Source organism: Bufo bufo, chromosome 5 (assembly GCF_905171765.1).
Source record: "Bufo bufo chromosome 5, aBufBuf1.1, whole genome shotgun sequence".
In the NCBI taxonomy this organism is placed as follows: domain Eukaryota; kingdom Metazoa; phylum Chordata; class Amphibia; order Anura; family Bufonidae; genus Bufo; species Bufo bufo.
The window spans coordinates 281,150,566-281,168,086 of record NC_053393.1 but is presented as its reverse complement, the minus strand read 5'-3'; the positions used below and the strand labels follow the sequence as shown (position 1 = coordinate 281,168,086).

General features: G+C 43.0%; 1 protein-coding gene across 2 annotated transcripts in view; it reads right to left on the bottom strand.

Moving 5' to 3' along the window:
• The window catches only part of SDHA (succinate dehydrogenase complex flavoprotein subunit A), a 615,692-nt gene that overhangs the window by 522,369 nt on the left and 75,802 nt on the right, over nt 1-17,521 (bottom strand). The window contains exons 4-6 of one of the 2 annotated variants that reach the window (XM_040431943.1): nt 4,527-4,670; nt 3,624-3,668; nt 3,228-3,392 (exon numbers count right to left, since the gene is read on the bottom strand). In XM_040431943.1, coding sequence (XP_040287877.1) covers nt 3,228-3,392; nt 3,624-3,668; nt 4,527-4,670 — 354 coding nt within the window. The remainder of the gene's footprint in view (nt 1-3,227; nt 3,393-3,623; nt 3,669-4,526; nt 4,671-17,521) is intronic. The other variant, XM_040431944.1, reaches the window with a different exon arrangement.

Here is a 17,521-nt window from a genome sequence, read left to right as displayed (position 1 = left end):
ACTGGGTGGGAGATAATGTGAACGTGCTGGATGCACTGTCGGCCATCCAATTGACTAATGCCTGTACCTGCTCAGGCCTTACCATCCTTAGAACGGCATTGGGCCCCACCAAATATCCCTGTAAATTCTGGCGGCTACTGGGACCTGAGGTAGTTGGTACACTAGGACGTGTGGCTGTGGCAGAACGGCCACGTCCTCTACCAGCACCAGAGGGTCCACTAACACCACCACGACCATGTCCACGTCCGCGTCCCTTATTAGATGTTTTCCTCATTGTTCCCGTTGACCACAATTTTGAGAATGGCAAATTTAGGAATAGTTTTTCAACCCAGAAAAAAAAGTGTGCTTTTACGGTCACTACAAATAACTTGACCAGCTAAAACAGTACAGATTTGCTTGAATAGAAATGTGAGACCTGTTTTTTTTTGCACTGTGTGACAGGTTAAGGTTTAATCTCAGAATCAGACTTCTATCTGCACGGTAGCGTGTGTCTTAGGTTTTTCTGAATGACACTATCAGTACCTTCAATGTAAGATATCCTTTTTGGGATAGATTTCAAGTAGGCCTCAAATACCAGAAACTAGTTATTTGGAGAATGGCAAATTTGGGAATAGTTTTTCAACCCAGAACAAAAAGTGTGCTTTTACGGTCACTACAAATAACTTGACCAGCTAAAACAGTACAGATTTGCTTGAATAGAAATGTCAGGTCTATTTTTTAGGCGCTGGGTGACAGGCTCAACTTGCCCCTGATGTAGTATATGGCCAAAAAATAACCAAACTGTTGATGGTTAAATGCACTTGGGTGACACAGGCTCAGCCTGCACCAGATGTAGTATATGGCCAAAAAATAATCAGACTGTTGATGGTTAAATGCACTTCGGTGACACAGGCTCAGCCTGCACCAGATGTAGTATATGGCCAAAAAATAACCACACTATTGATGGTTAAATACACTTAGTGATAGCTTGTACTGGCGCACCACAAGTCACAAAATGGCTGCCGATCACCCCAGAAAAAAAGTGATCTAAAAACGCTCTGGGCAACCTCAAAAAAGTGAGCAAGTCAATACTAGCACTTCAATGATCCACAGCTGCAGATCGATCACAGAATGAAGTCTTTTGGAGGAGTTAATCACTGCCTAATCTCGCCCTAACGTCGCAGCTGCAACCTCTCCCTATGCTTGAATCAGCAGAGTGACGTGCAGCGCAACGTGACCCAAGCTTATATAGAGGCTGGGTCACATGCTGCACTGGCCAATCACAGCCATGCCAATAGTAGGCAAGGCTGTGATGGCCTCTTGGGGCAAGTAGTATGATGCTTGTTGATTGGCTGCTTTGCAGCCTTTCAAAAAGCGCCAAGAAAGCGCCGAACACCGAACCCGAACACAGACTTTTACGAAAATGTTCGGGTTCGGGTCCGTGTCACGGACACCCCAAAATTCGGTACGAACCCGAACTATACAGTTGGGGTTCGCTCATCCCTAGTGGTCTCTATTATGTAATCCCAAACAGATAAAACCATGTGCCTCACATTAATAGTAAGTAAACCCATTATGCACCTCTTAAAATAATGGGCAACGTGGAGTTAATGTAAAGTATAGGATTGTTATTTATTATTAATGCAAGGCACATGGAGATCCACATTAATAAAACCATGTGCCTCATCATGTACCCAATGCATTAACCCCATGTTGTATATAATTTGAGTAGGTAATTGGTGGGTTTACTATTAGTGTCCATTCACACGTCCGCAACTTGGGTCTGGACCCGTTCCGCAAGCGGACTCATTCATTTTCAATTGGAAATGCGGAACGCACAGTGCCGGTGTCTGTGTTTTGCGGACCCTTAATGTGAGGAATATGGTTTTATCAAAATTAGACTTCCATGTGCCTCACATTAGTAAGTGACCCCATCAAGTACCTCCTTACATAATGGGCAATAGATAATTGACCAAAAAAACTCCTCCAAAATACTTGTCAGGCAAAATGGGGTTAACGTGTGGGTATTTTTTGCAGTATTTTTTATTTTATTTGCGTGGTATCGAACTATTGCAATACTTGAGTATTGCATTACCTTTTTTTGCATTGAAAAAAATCTAATCTAAATTCTGGTATTGTGACAACTATAGCACACACATACACAAAGACAGCAGTGTAGTACACAAATATACACAGCAGTGCAGCACCCACATTATACATGAACACAAACATATTATACACACACAAACATCCACACACATCTGCTGCACACACATTTATCTTTAACAAAAACTCATTTCTCCTCTTCCTGCCCTGGACCCTTCAAACTGAGGACCTTATCAAAGGTCCTCAAAATGCAACTACAAAAACTTTCTTCTCCTTGAGTGCAGCACAGGGATCTTGAGGATGGAAAGGGCTGGGTTTCTCATATGACAGTTTAGAATAAATCTAGCAGAACAACTAGAGCAATAAATGGGGAGATAGCTGGATCCATGTGAAATACAGGCCTCATGCTAGCTACAAAGAGGTTGTCATGTACTAGATCATGTATGATTTTAATTTTTTTACATTAATCATGGGATAACCCCTTGAAGTTAACACTCAGGGGTCTGACACTGCTGGAATACCCTGACTGTAAACTGTAAAACGCAGGCAGTTTTTAAGGCTATGTACACCTTTGGGGAAATTTCTTTTTGTTTACTATTACACTGTGCTCATGTTGAGCTAAAAATATATTTTTTTTCTAATTGGTCTTAATTACAAATAGGGAGCCTTTTTTTGTACATAGCCAAGATGCTCTGACAGAGGGATCTTAATTTTCATTTCAATTTATTAATATAGACTAGGGATGAGCGAATCGACTTCCGATGAAATATCCGAAGTTGATTCGCATAAAACTTTGTTTCAATACTGTACGGAGCGAGCGCTCCGTACAGTATTAGAATGTTTTGGCTCTGATGAGCCCAAGTTATTACTTCGCGAAGCCTCGTGAGACTTCGCATAATAACTTCAAGAAATTGATTTATACTGTAAAAAAACATTTCCCGAACTCTGGTTCGGTTCCAATGTACAGGGCGCAAAATAGAAGTTTAACAACAGAAAAAAAAAAAAAAAAAAGCATCTAATTGCTGAAAGGGAGACAATTTGCTTCATGTAATGAAAGCTATAATGATCTCTTTCACATTAGTAAATTTATATACATGTTAGAGGGTATATGTTTAAAAACAGACTTCCAATTTTTCACTTACCCTTCCATACAAAGTGTGTAACAATGAATGTCCAGTCCTGTCTGCAACACAGCAGCAGCGATGAGCCTGCCCACCTTTCCCATACTTCAGGCTTTGCCCTCCGAAAGCACGCTGGTAGATCTTCCCTTGCTCAGTTCTGCTGAAAGGCATTCCATAGTTTTCAAGCTGCCAGGAAGGGGATATAAACATTTTAATATAGACTTTCGATTTCATTGCGATTAACAACCACAAGTTGTGGATGTACTGCATCAATAGTAATATATAAAATTCTTGAAGGTAATGTGTAATCAGAAAAACGGTTTAAATCACGTTTTTATGTTTAAAGTTTTGAAAGTATTTTTTATGGTGTTATTTTTTATTTTCTGTCAATATCTATATTTAAACAAAAACGGGTACCTGCTTATCTGCCATTCCAATCTTGCCTTTAAAGATATCACCTATCTGTGTAGATAAGACATGATCCACCATTCACAATAGAGGACTGTCAAAGGTTAAAGGGAATGTGTCATCAGAAAATGACTAGCTGTTTAAATCACCCAGGAGGTCAGACCCACCCCTATCAGACATATAATAGTGATATGCCCCCATTGTCTGAGATGGGAATACCCCTTCTCGGACAAGATGGCAGCACTCATAATTATGTTCAGGAAATAGAATAAAAATAAAATGTGAATCGCTAACTGGTTTTAATTGGCAGAAAAAATGTTGGTGTCACATTCCCTTTAAAGAGAACAAGGGTGTACAGAGTGGCTTAGACCCACCCTTCCTGCATTTCTCTGCAGATGGCCAAGTGAAAGTATTCTGTTGAGCTAGCATCATCTCTGGTTGCCCGGTGACAGTTTCTCCTTAAAAGTAAATGCTTAATAGAAGTATAGCATAACCAAGTAGCTTGGACTCAATAACCTTCTCCATGTAACTCTATTTAGAAACAAAGTTTTATGAATGGTGAATATCCTCCACCTCTTCAGTACTGGTCATTCTATCATACGCAATGAAGGTATAATCCCACTTCCTGTCGCATCATACAGGGTTTCTATGTGGTTAAAACTGTCACAACAATAGAAATATTACTATTAATTATAACTTTTCAGCTCTGTACTTGGCAGTCCCATAAGTGATCATACACCTCGCCACTCATACGGGAATTCAGGATATTAATTTTTATGATCGCTGGCAGTCCCAGCCGTCAGTCCCCAGCGATCAGAAACTTTTAACCTATTCTAAGAATAGGGGAAAAGTGTTCTTAGTGGGAAAATAACACTAATATTGAAAGTTGTAGAGAAAAAGTTGCTTATTTACCTCTATAACAGATGCAGGTGCTTGTTCTGTCATGTAATGGATGGCATCTTGATCACCCAACCAATCAGAACCTTTTACTGTGTCATAAAAGTGCCACCTCCAGTCATCATCTTCCATGTTACCCAAAGCTGCATTTATGCCACCCTAGATAATGCAATAAATGATTAATAAAACTAGAAATTATAGTGGGTAAAGAACAGATTACATCTGCATATAGTGAATCCCAGTCTTAAATTTTAAATCAACAAAACGTGCGCGCACATTTTCTTAGGCTGTGTTGTAACAGAAAATAAATAAATATCATGGACAATAAGGAAAAGTGTACAAGCGTATGGTAATTGTATAATTTATCAAAAACATAAATATTAATTTATCAAAAACATAAACATAATTTATCAAAAACAAATATTCATGGCCAGGAAGATGCACACAGAAAGAAAGAGATCAATGGCAGATAGAATAACATAGTTCCATCTGTTACCTGCATTCCAGCTTGTTTTTCAGATTTAATGCACCCACATTATACAGGATGTAAAATGAGTGTATGGCTTGCAACTATGATTTGTTTTAAAATTATTTTCAAGTGGTTGTCTCACTTCAGTAGGTGGCATTTATCATGTAGAGAAAGTTAATGCTGTTCCCAGGGGGAGGAGAATGTATTGTTGTTATCCATATTGCTTCCTTTGCTGACTGGATTCATTTTTCCCTTACATTATACATTGCTTATTTCCATGGTTACAGACCACCCTGCAATCCATCAGTGGATGTTGTGCTTGAACAATATAGGAAAAAAACACAAGTCTATATGCGCTCCCATGGTCCCGGACACCAGAGAAGCTGAAGCTTTTTCCTATAGTGTGCAAGCACGACCACCCCTGATGGATTGCAGGGTTGTCTGTAATCATGGAAACGAGCAGTGTATAATGTGATGGAAAAATGAATCCAGCCAGCAAAGGAAGCATTATGGACAATCACAATACATTTAGTAAGTGGTTTGTATCAACATTCTCTACATGATAAATGCCACTTACTGAAGTGAAACAACCCCTTTAGGCCTCATGCACACGGCCGATGTTCGGCTGTTCCGTGCATAGGGGACCGCAATTTGCGGTCCCCAATGCACGGGCAACGTCCGTACGGCGATCGAGACCCATTCAAATTGATGGGTCCATGATCCGTCCGCACCGCAAAAAAAGTTCTATTTTTTTGTGGTGCCGAGGCAAGGACAGACACACCACAGAAGCATTCTGTAGTGCTTCCGGTCTGTGCTTCCGTTCCGCATCTCTGTGATTGCGGACCCATTCAAGTGTGCATGAGGCCTTAAGCTATTTATGCATTCGGAAGCTATTTTTTTTATGATCGCATTTTACTCATTTTGGGCTAGGAATTATTTTATTTTTTTTGCTCAAAATGAGTACTATGCAATAATAAAAAAATGTAATCCCTCAAAGGTGTACATAGCAAATTCTAAAGGCTATGGGTATATTTGCTCTGAATATTTTTTTTTTTTATTTGATGTCTAAAAGCAAGTAACACACATATACATACACACACACACAGTACAGACCAAAAGTTTGGACACCTTCTCATTCAAAGAGTTTTCTTTATTTTCATGACTATGAAAATTGTAGATTCACACTGAAGGCATCAAAACTATGAATTAACACATGTGGAATTATATACATAACAAACAAGTGTGAAACTGAAAATATGTCATATTCTAGGTTCTTCAAAGCCACCTTTTGCTTTGATTAACGCTTAGCACACTCTTGGCATTCTCTTGATGAGCTTCAAGAGGTAGTCACCTGAAATTGTTTTCACTTCACAGGTGTGCCCTGTCAGGTTTAATAAGTGGGATTTCTTGCCTTATAAATGGAGTTGGGACCATCAGTTGCGTTAAGAAGTCAGGTGGGTACACAGCTGATAGTCCTACTGAATAGACTGTTAAAATTTGTATTATGGCAAGAAAAAAGCAGCTAAGTAAAGAAAAACGAGTGGCCATCATTACTTTAAGAAATGAAGGTCAGTCAGTCAGCCGAAAAATTGGGAAAACTTTGAAAGTAAGGGCTATTTGACCATGAAGGAGAGTGATGGGGTGCTGCGCCAGATGACCTGGCCTCCACAGTCACCGGACCGGAACCCAATTGAGATGCTTTGGGGTGAGCTGTACCGCAGAGTGAAGTCACCGGACTCTCCTCCTCCTTACCAGCGATGCCGGCGTCTTCTCTTCCGGGTGTAGGGCTGACGTCATCGGCGCAGGCGCACTGAAGGAGCGTCCTTTCAGAGCGCCTGCGCCGAATGAGAACTGGTACGGCGCAGGCGCGGGATTTGAGCTGCAGGCAGGGCCAGCTGGAGGATGAGAGCGCTCGCTGGCCCTGTCAATCAAGTGGAGAAGGGGGCGTTTTTTCAGACAGGGATGCGGCGGCTACCAGCAAGTCCGCCCAACTTGCTAGTAGTGAAGAAATTTACATATCACAAAAGTACGTTTTTTACTGAAATTACTGCACAGCCCGGAGGTAAGAGGGGTATATATGGAATCTGCTTACATTAGCAAATATATTAAGTTAAAAACTGAAAATTGGTGCTTGGGGGGTGACCGAAGCCCTTTAAGGACCCAGCCATTTTTTACCTTCAGCACCTGGCAATTTTTTGAAAATATGACATGACACTTTATAAGGTAATAACTTTGCAGCACTTTTACATGTCAAAGCCATTCAGAGAGTTTTTTCGTGACACATTGTACCACTTCATAATAGTGGTAAATTGGAGTGAATATGTTTCAACTTTGTAAAAAAAAAATCCGAGATATACATAAAATGCAGAAAAATTTGCAATTTTCAACCTTTACATTTCTCTGCTTTTAAGACTGACAGTGATAACTCAAAATAGTTCTGATTTAATATTTCCCATATGTCTACTTTATGCTGGCATCATTTTAAACCCAAAACCTACTTTTTAAAGGACCAATTTAGTTTAAAGTCACTTTGTGGGGCTTATGTAGTAGAAACCACCCATAAATGCTGCCATTTTAGAAAATACACCCGTGGAGAACGTTCTGCTGCCTGCAACATCCTCCAGCATGACCGGTTTGGCATTTGGTCAGTAATGGTGTGGGGTGGCATTTCTTTGGAGGGCCGCACAGCCCTCCATGTGCTCGCCAGAGGTAGCCTGACTGCCATTAGGTACCGAGATGAGATCCTCAGACCCCTTGTGAGACCATATGCTGGTGCGGTTGGCCCTGGGTTGCTCCTAATGCAAGACAATGCTAGACCTCATGTGGCTGGAGTGTGTCAGCAGTTCCTGCAAGACGAAGGCATTGATGCTATGGACAGGCCCGCCTGTTCCCCAGACCTGAATCCAATTGAGCACATCTGGGACATCATGTCTCGCTCTATCCACCAATGTCACGTTGCACCACAGACTGTCCAGGAGTTGGCAGATGCTTTAGTCCAGGTCTGGGAGGAGATCCCTCAGGAGACCGTCCGCCACCTCATCAGGAGCATGCACAGGTGTTGTAGGGAGGTCAAACAGGCACGTGGAGGCCACACACACTACTGAGCCTCATTTTGACTTGTTTTAAAGACATTACATCAAAAGTTGGATCAGCCTGTAGTGTGTTTTTCCATGTTAATTTTTAGTGTGACTCCAAATCCAGACCTCCATGGGTTGAAAATTTTGATTTACATTTTTTATTTTTTGTGTGATTTTGTTGTCAGCACATTCAACTATGTAAAGAACAAAGTATTTCAGAAGAATATTTAATTAATTCAGATCTAGGATGTGTTATATTTGTGTTCCCTTTATTTTTTTGAGCAGTGTACATTATTCTTTTAATATTGTCTCCCATTGGTATTGCACTTTCACCCATTCATCCTCTGTTTACCAATCGCTTGGCGCCCCCTGGACTCTTTCAGGAGATTCATGAAAAATTCCACCAACCTGTGCTCCTAACCATATGCACGGAGCTGGTAGGTAGGATGGCTCATACCCAGGAACCTGGGACCCTGATAATCCTATAACCACCTCAGCCCCTATAGCTTGAACACCCTTAATGACCAGGCCACTTTTTACACTTCTGACCTACAGTACTTTCACCGTTTATTGCTCGGTCATGCAACTTACCACCCAAATGAATTTTACCTCCTTTTCTTCTCACTAATAGAGCTTTCGTTTGGTGGTATTTCATTGCTGCTAACATTTTTACTTTTTTTGTTATCGAAATGTAAAGATTTTTTTTTTAAAAAAAATTAAATTTTTCACTTTCAGTTGTAAAATTTTGCAAAAAAAACGACATCCATATATAAATTTTTCTCAAAATTTATTGTTCTACATGTCTTTGATAAAAAAAAAAATGTTTGGGTAAAAAAAAAATGGTTTGGGTTAAAGTTATAGCGTTTACAAACTATGGTACAAAAATGTGAATTTCCCCTTATTGAAGCAGCTCTGACTTTCTGAGCACCTGTCATGTTGCCTGAGGTTCTACAATGGCCAGACAGTACAAACACCCCACAAATGACCCCATTTTTGAAAGTAGACACCCTAAGGTATTCGCTGATGGGCATAGTGAGTTCATAGAACTTTTTATTTTTTGTCACAAGTTAGCGGAAAATGATGATTTTTTTTTGTTTTTGTTTTTTCTTACAGAGTCTCATATTCCACTAACTTGTGACAAAAAATAAAAACTTCCATGAACTCACTATGCCCATCACGAAATACTTTGGGGTGTCTTCTTTCCAAAATGGGGTCACTTGTGGGGAAGTTATACTGCCCTGGCATTCTAGGGGCCCAAATGTGTGGTAAGGAGTTTGAAATCAAAATCTGTAAAAAATGGCCGGTGAAATCCGAAAGGTGCTCTTTGGAATGTGGACCCCTTTGCCCACCTAGGCTGCAAAAAAGTGTCACACATGTGGTATCTCCGTACTCAGGAGAAGTTGGGCAATGTGTTTTGGGGTGTCATTTTACATATACCTATGCTGGGTGAGAAAAAAATCTTGGTCAAATGCCAACTTTGTATAAAAAAAATGGGAAAAGTTGTCTTTTAACAAGATATTTCTCTCACCCAGCATGGGTATATGTAAAATGACACCCCAAAACACATTGCCCAACTTCTCCTGAGTACGGAGATACCACATGTGTGACACTTTAGCAGCCTAGGTGGGCAAAGGGGCCCACATTCCAAAGAGCACCTTTTGGATTTCACAGGTCATTTTTTACAGATTTTGATTTCAAACTCCTTACCACACATTTGGGCCCCTAGAATGCCAGGGCAGTATAACTACCCCACAAGTGACCCCATTTTGGAAAGACGACACCCCAAGGTATTCCGTGAGGGGCATGGCGAGTTCCTAGAATTTATTATTTTTTGTCACAAGTTAGCGGAAAATGATGATTTTTTTTTCTTACAAAGTCTCATATTCCACTAACTTGTGACAAAAAATAAAAACTTCCATGAACTCACTATGCCCATCAGCGAATACCTTGGGGTGTCTTCTTTCCAAAATGGGGTCACTTGTGGGGTAGTTATACTGCCCTGGCATTCTAGGGGCCCAAATGTGTGGTAAGTAGTTTGAAATCAAAATCTGTAAAAAATGACCTGTGAAATCCGAAAGGTGCTCTATGGAACGTGGGGCCCTTTGCCCACCTAGGCTGCAAAAAAGTGTCACACGTGTGGTATCTCCGTACTCAGGAGAAGTTGGGCAATGTGTTTTCGGGTGTCATTTTACATATACCCATGCTGGGTGAGAGAAATATCTTGGCAAAAGACAACTTTTCCAATTTTTTTATACAAAGTTGGCATTTGACCAAGATATTTCTCTCACCCAGCATGGGTATATGTAAAATGACACCCCAAAACACATTGCCCAACTTCTCCTGAGTACGGCGATACCACATGTGTGACACTTTTTTGCAGCCTAGATGCGCAAAGGGGCCCACATTCCTTTTAGGAGGGCATTTTTAGACATTTGGATACCAGACTTCTTCTCACGCTTTGGGGCCCCTAAAATGCCAGGGCAGTATAAATACCCCACATGTGACCCCATTTTGGAAAGAAGACACCCCAAGGTATTCAATGAGGGGCATGGCGAGTTCCTAGAATTTTTTTTTTTTTGGCACAAGTTAGCGGAAATTGATTTTTTTTTTGTTTTTTTCGCACAAAGTCTCCCTTTTCGCTAACTTGGGACAAAAATTTCAATCTTTCATGGACTCAATATGCCCCTCAGCGAATACCTTGGGGTGTCTTCTTTCCAAAATTGGGTCATTTGTGGGGTGTTTGTACTGCCCTGGCATTTGAGGGTCTCCGCAATCATTACATGTATGCCCAGCATTAGGAGTTTCTGCTATTCTCCTTATATTGAGCATACGGGTAATGAGATATTTTTTTTCCGTTCAGCCTCTGGGCTGAAAGAAAAAATGAATGGCACAGATTTCTTCATTCGCATCGATCAATGTGGATGAAAAAATCTCTGCCAAAAAAAAAAAAAATGGAGGGGAAAGGAGTCTGCCAGGACATAGGAGCACCGCCCAACATCCATACCCACTTAGCTCGTATGCCCTGGCAAAGCCGATTTCTCCATTCACATCAATCGATGTGAATGAATAAATCATTGCCGGGATTTTTTTTTTTTATATACAAAGTGTTTGCCAAAGTATATGAACACCGCCACCTCCTCAGCTCATATGCCTCGGCAAACGTATCTTTTACCGCATACACCGACTTGTGTGTAATCTGACAGCTGAGCAATGCTTCTGTCAGAATGCACATCAGTGCTGCAGCTAGTCGATCGGTTGGTCCACCTGGAAGGTAAAAAAAAAAAAAAAAAAAAAAAACAGGCCGCAACGCAATAAATTTTATTAACTTTATAATAACTTTGGAACAGAACATATAAACTTTATTGAACTGAACGTTAACTTTTATACTTACCGGTGATAATTTTTTTTTTTCTTTTTACCTTTATAGAACAAACCTCTCCTTCCCCATGGGACAATGTGCAAAGCGCAAATCGCCCAAAGATGTGGCGAAGTACGTTATGCACTTTATCCCAGGTGAAAGGAGAGGTTTGCAGCAGCTGTGAGTAAAAGGGCCCTAATAGCCCTGTGTGCCTGTCCTGTGAGATGCAATCCCTATGCTAGGTGTACCTGTGTGTGGTACTTCCGGAAACACTCTCCTAAGCATAGGGCAGGGTGGTCAGGACAGTCAGGACAGAAATAGCGGGTGTCACGCCTTATTCCACTCCTGCTACAGACACAACATTTTTTTCGGGGTGGCGGTTGGGTTGAGGTACCAGGAATGACACTGGGGAAATGTCGCTCGTGTAGACGGCTAACTACACTGGTGGTTGGGGCCACGGAACCTCCTGGATACAGGAGGTTCTCGATGATCTCTTCCTGGAATTTTAGGAAGGATCGTGTTCTCCCAGCCTTACTGTAGAGAACAAAACTGTTATACAGAGCCAATTGAATTAAATATACAGACACCTTCTTATACCAGCGTCTGGTGCGTCGGGAAACTAAATAGGGAGCCAACATCTGGTCATTGAAGTCCACCCCTCCCATGAGCGCATTATAGTCGTGGACACAGAGGGGCTTTTCAATGACACGGGTTGCACTTTCAATTTGGATTGTAGTGTCTGCGTGAATGGAGGAGAGCATGTAAACGTCACGCTTGTCTCTCCATTTCACCGCAAGCAGTTCTTCGTTACACAAAGCAGCCCTCTCCCCCCTTGCAAGACAGGTGGTAACGAGCCGTTGGGGGAAGCCCACGCGACTAGTTCGCGCGGTGCCACAGGCGCCAATCTGTTCTAGAAACAAATGCCTAAAGAGAGCCACACTTGTGTAAAAATTGTCCACATAAAGATGGTACCCCTTGCCGAATAAGGGTGACACCAAGTCCCAGACTGTCTTCCCACTGCTACCCAGGTAGTCAGGGCAACCGACCGGCTCCAGGGTCTGATCTTTTCCCTCATAGATCCGAAATTTGTGGGTATAGCCTGTGGCCCTTTCACAGAGCTTATACAATTTGACCCCATACCGAGCACACTTGCTTGGGATGTATTGTTTGAAGCCAAGGCGCCTGGTAAAATGTATTAGGGACTCGTCTACGCAGATGTTTTGCTCGGTGGTATACAAATCTGCAAATTTCTGGTTGAAATGGTCTATGAGGGGCCGAATTTTGTGGAGCCGGTCAAAAGCTGGGTGGCCTCTGGGACGGGAGGTGGTGTTGTCGCTAAAATGCAGGATGGTCTCAAATCGTGTCCTGGACATAGCAGCAGAGAACATGGGCATGTGATGAATCGGATTCGTGGCCCAATATGACCGCAATTCATGCTTTTTAGTTAGACCCATGTTGAGGAGAAGGCCCAGAAAAATTTTAAATTCGGAAACTTGGACTGGTTTCCACCGGAAAGGCTGGGCATAATAGCTTCCCAGGTTGGCGGTTATAAATTGTGTGGCATACCGATTTGTTTCTGCCACGACTAAGTCCAAGAGCTCCGCAGTCAAGAACAGCTCAAAAAATCCCAGGGCCGAACTGATCTGAGCCGTCTCAACCCGAACTCCAGACTGGGCGGTGAAAGGGGGAACTAATGGTGCGGCTGAAGTTGGTGACTGCCAATCAGGGTTTGCCAGCACCTCAGGGATTCTAGGGGCTCTACGGGCCTGTCTGTGCGGTGGCTGCGACGGGGTAACTACTGCACGTGCCACCGTACCAGCTTCAACTGCCCTTCTGGTGCTCGCTACTTCACCATGTTGTAGGGCAGTGCTTGTACTAGGTCCAGGAAGGGCTGCACTGCTGGTGTATGCCTCACAACGTGATCCGACAGCGCCAGCCCCACTCTGCTGCTCTTGAAGCGGATCCTGCGCAACCTGTGGTCTAGCGACACGGGGCCGGGTACGCCTGGTTCTATCAGGGACCTCCACCTCCTCGTCCGAACTTTGGGTCAGAGAGCCACTGCTTTCTACAGGTTCATATTCTGACCCGCTAGATTCGTCAGATGAGGGTTCCTATTCCTCATCCGACTGGGTCAGAATCCTGTAGGCCTCTTCAGAAGAATACCCCCTGTTTGACATTTGGGCAACTAAATTTAGGGGTATTCCCTGAGACTACCCAAGAAAAAAAGCAAGCCTGTCTTACAAAGGGGAGGCTGGCGAAGTACCGGAGGCCGCTGCGGTTGATAAAAAATATCAAAACTGATTTTTTTTATCGCCGCAGTGCGTGTAAAGTGAACGTGCAGTGATCAAAAAAAAATTTTTTTTTGTCACTGCGGTGGGGCGGGTGTGGGTGAACGCACGTGTGGGCGACCGATCAGGCCTGATCGGGCAAACACTGCGTTTTGGGTGGAGGGCGAGCTAAGGTGACACTAATACAATTATAGATCTGACTGATCAGTTTTGATCACTTACAGATACTATAAAAGTACAAATGCTGATTAGCGATACGCTAATCAGCCAATAAAAGTGACTGCGGTGCGGTGGGCGCTAACTGACGCTAACTACCTAACCAAGGGGCCTAAACTATCCTAAAACCTAACAGCCAATACTAGTGGGGAAAAAAAGTGACAGTTTACACTGATCACTTTGTCTTTCACTAAGTGATTGACAGGGGGCGATCAAGGGGTTAATTTGGGTGATGGAAGGTGATCTGGGGATAAGGGCAGTGTTTGGTGGGTACTCACAGTTCAGTCTGCTCCTCTGCTGGATCCAACCGACGATAAGGACCAGCAGAGGAGCAGAGAAGCCATTTAACACCTTATATTTACTAATATAAGGTGTTAGATGGCTTCTGATTCGGTTTTTAAAAAATCAGCAACCTGCCAGCAACGATCATTGGCTGGCAGGTTGCTGATGCAATACTCCTCGAACTTTTGCCGGCCCGCGATGCGCATGCGCGGGCCGGCTGTGACCGAAATCTCGCGTCTCGCGAGAGGACGCGCCGGCGCGTCCAGGAGGAAACAATCAACCACCTCCAGGACGCGTCGCTGCGTTCAGCGGTCCGGAGGTGGTTAAATAAAGAAAGGGCAGAGACGACCTGATCATCCCAGACACAGATGAACAGGAGTCTCACCGGCCAAGCTGCAAGGAAAGGGACAGGCAGTGCATAGCTACAGAATCGGCAGGTAAGAGCCCAGAAATAACACGCACTTACCTGCCGCGGCAACAACGACAACCGGAGCCCCATGCAGACAGAATGCATGGCGGCCCCTAGAAGAGCTGCACACTGACTTGTGGTTCCCCCTCCGGGGAATGGTGACACCCCCTTCCGGAGGCAACAACAGATAGACAGGGGGATGTCTAGCAAACATGCTGGACAATAAACACAGCCAACATGTAACAACAACAAGACATCAAACACCAACCCAAACAAACCACTACACGTGCAAACATAATAGGAAGGGAAGGTGACACGGGCAGATAACAGGATGACATTGATGTCCCACTAGGTGGCCCTCACACTGGAAGATGGCAAATCCAGACCAGGAGTATAACTACAGCACACACCAAGGCTGGCGTACAACCGACTCCTGGCCTCCAGCTACAGGTATAAGAAGCACCTTGTGACCACACCCAGAAACGTGGTTAACCCCTCACGTACCAGCCAGGGAAGGAACAGGAGCAGATAACACACACATGCCAATCACCACACGTTGTCCCTGGCAACGGCATGCACGGCAACGTGTCACAGCGCACCACACAGAGGTACCACTTGGAACTGAACCAGAGTTCGGGAAATGGTTTTTTACAGTACAAATTAATTTATGAAGTTATTGTGCGAAGTTATTGCACCTAAAAGCAATAACTTCGGCTCACCTGAGAGAATACATTATAATACTGTACGGAGATTCTGCTCTGTACACTATTAGAATGAGGTTTTATGCGAATCAACTTCAGATGTTTCATTAACTGTAAGCCATAATCAATGACATTAAAAGAAAAGCTTCAAATAGATTACGGAGTTTAATTAAAATGTATATAATATACGAGTTTCACTTTTTGAAATGAATTACTAAAACAAATTAGAAGAGGTTGTCTGCCTTTTTCTTACTGATAATCTATCCTTTGGATAGGTCATCAGCATCTGTTCAGTGGGGGTCTGACACCTGGGAATCCCACCAATCATCTGTTTGATTAAGCAGAGGCACTCAAAGTTGAAGTGAATGGGGCTGAGCTGTGCACAGGCCATGTGATCTATAGTTGTGACATCACTGGTCTGCAGGAAGCTGCGAGAAGGCCGCAATGCTACTGCAAGTGCCGCTGGTTTCTCCAACAGCTGATCAGTGGGGGTCTCAGGTGTCAGACCCCCACCGCTATGCAAAGGAAAGATCAATAAGAAAGACACAGACAACCCCTTTAACCAGTTCGCTACCAGCGACGTACAGCGATGTGTAAACAAGGCACCCGCTCGCACGTGCAGAGGCCACCATGGCCGGGAGATCTCTGCAATAATGCCAAATAGAGGTAATTAAATGCTTTAGATGCGTGACCAAGTGAGGTCACGGCATCTAAATGTGCGGAAACCCGGAAGATCGCGCTTCCGGGCTTCCTACCGATGCCCCGTGTAGCCAATTGGGGCATCTGTAGTTGGGCTGAACACTTTCAGCCTCGCTGACGAGGCTAAAAGTGTTAATGCTGCAATTCTTATTTTGGCCACCAGATGACAGGCCAGGATAGGAAATGAGCAATATTGAGTTTAAATAGCATTTTAAAAATCCCTGATAGACCAAAATGAAAAATTCTAAAACAATTTATAGGCTCATATATGATGATTTCACAAAAGAATTGTAAAAAAAAAAGTTTAAAAATATATTAAAAAAGTTTAAATCACCCCTCTTTCCGTATAATTAAAAAAATAACTAAATAACAAACATAATGGTGGGTATCACCGCGTCCGAAAAAGTCTATTAAAATAGAAAAAAATTCCAATGCAGCGAATGGCGTAGCGAAAAAAGGTCAAAATGGCAGATTTGCCATTTTTTCATTGCTTCTAGTTTAGAGCTCTCATTAAGAGAAACAAAATAAGAGTATTGCAGGTTTGATATATTTTTGTTAGGCTACTTTCACACTAGCGTTCGGAGCGGATCCGTCTGATGTTTCATCAGACGGATCCGCTCCTATAATGCAGACGTTTGCATCCGTTCAGAACGGATCCGTCTGCATTATAACTTAGAAAATTTTCTAAGTGTGAAAGTAGCCTGAGCGGATCCGTTCAGACTTTACATTGAAAGTCAATGGGGAACGGATCCGCTTGAAGATTGAGCCATATAGTGCCATCTTCAAGCGGATCCGTCCCCATTGACTTCCATTATAAGTCTGGACGGATCCGCTCGCCTCCGCACGGCCAGGCGGACACCCGAAAGCTGCAAGCAGCGTTCAGGTGTCCGCTCACTGAGCAGAGCGGAGGCTGAGCGCTGGCAGGCGGATGCATTCTCAGTGGATCCGCCTCCACTGAGAATGCATTGGGGCCGGACGGCTGCGTTCAGGACCGCTCGTGAGCCCCTTCAAACGGAGCTCACGAGCGGACACCTGAACGCAGGTGTGAAAGTAGCCTTAGCCATTAAAAGGTAAGTAATTATGTTAGTTTTCTATTGGCTAACACGGTAACCAGACTTTTTCCTTTTTCATTGCTTCTCTTACCCATGTAATTAAAATGTGATCAAAAAGTCACGCACACTCCAGATTGTTCTTCAAAAAATGAGCCCCTAAACAGCTCAGTAGCCATGAGTGTAAAAAAGTTATGGGGGTCAGAATATGGTGAAAAAGGTATCAACGTTTACATTTTTACACTATTTAGACATAAAGAACCTATACATATGGGGTATCGTTGTAATCTAACTGACCCAGAGAATGAAGATGATGGGTCTGTTTTTCCGTAAACAAAACGCCGTGGGAACAAAACTCTTAAAACGGTGGAGAAATTGCTTTTCATTTCCAATTCCACCCCATTTGGAATTTTTTTACCGCTTCCCACTATATTTTATGCCATAATTAAAAGGGGTTGTCCG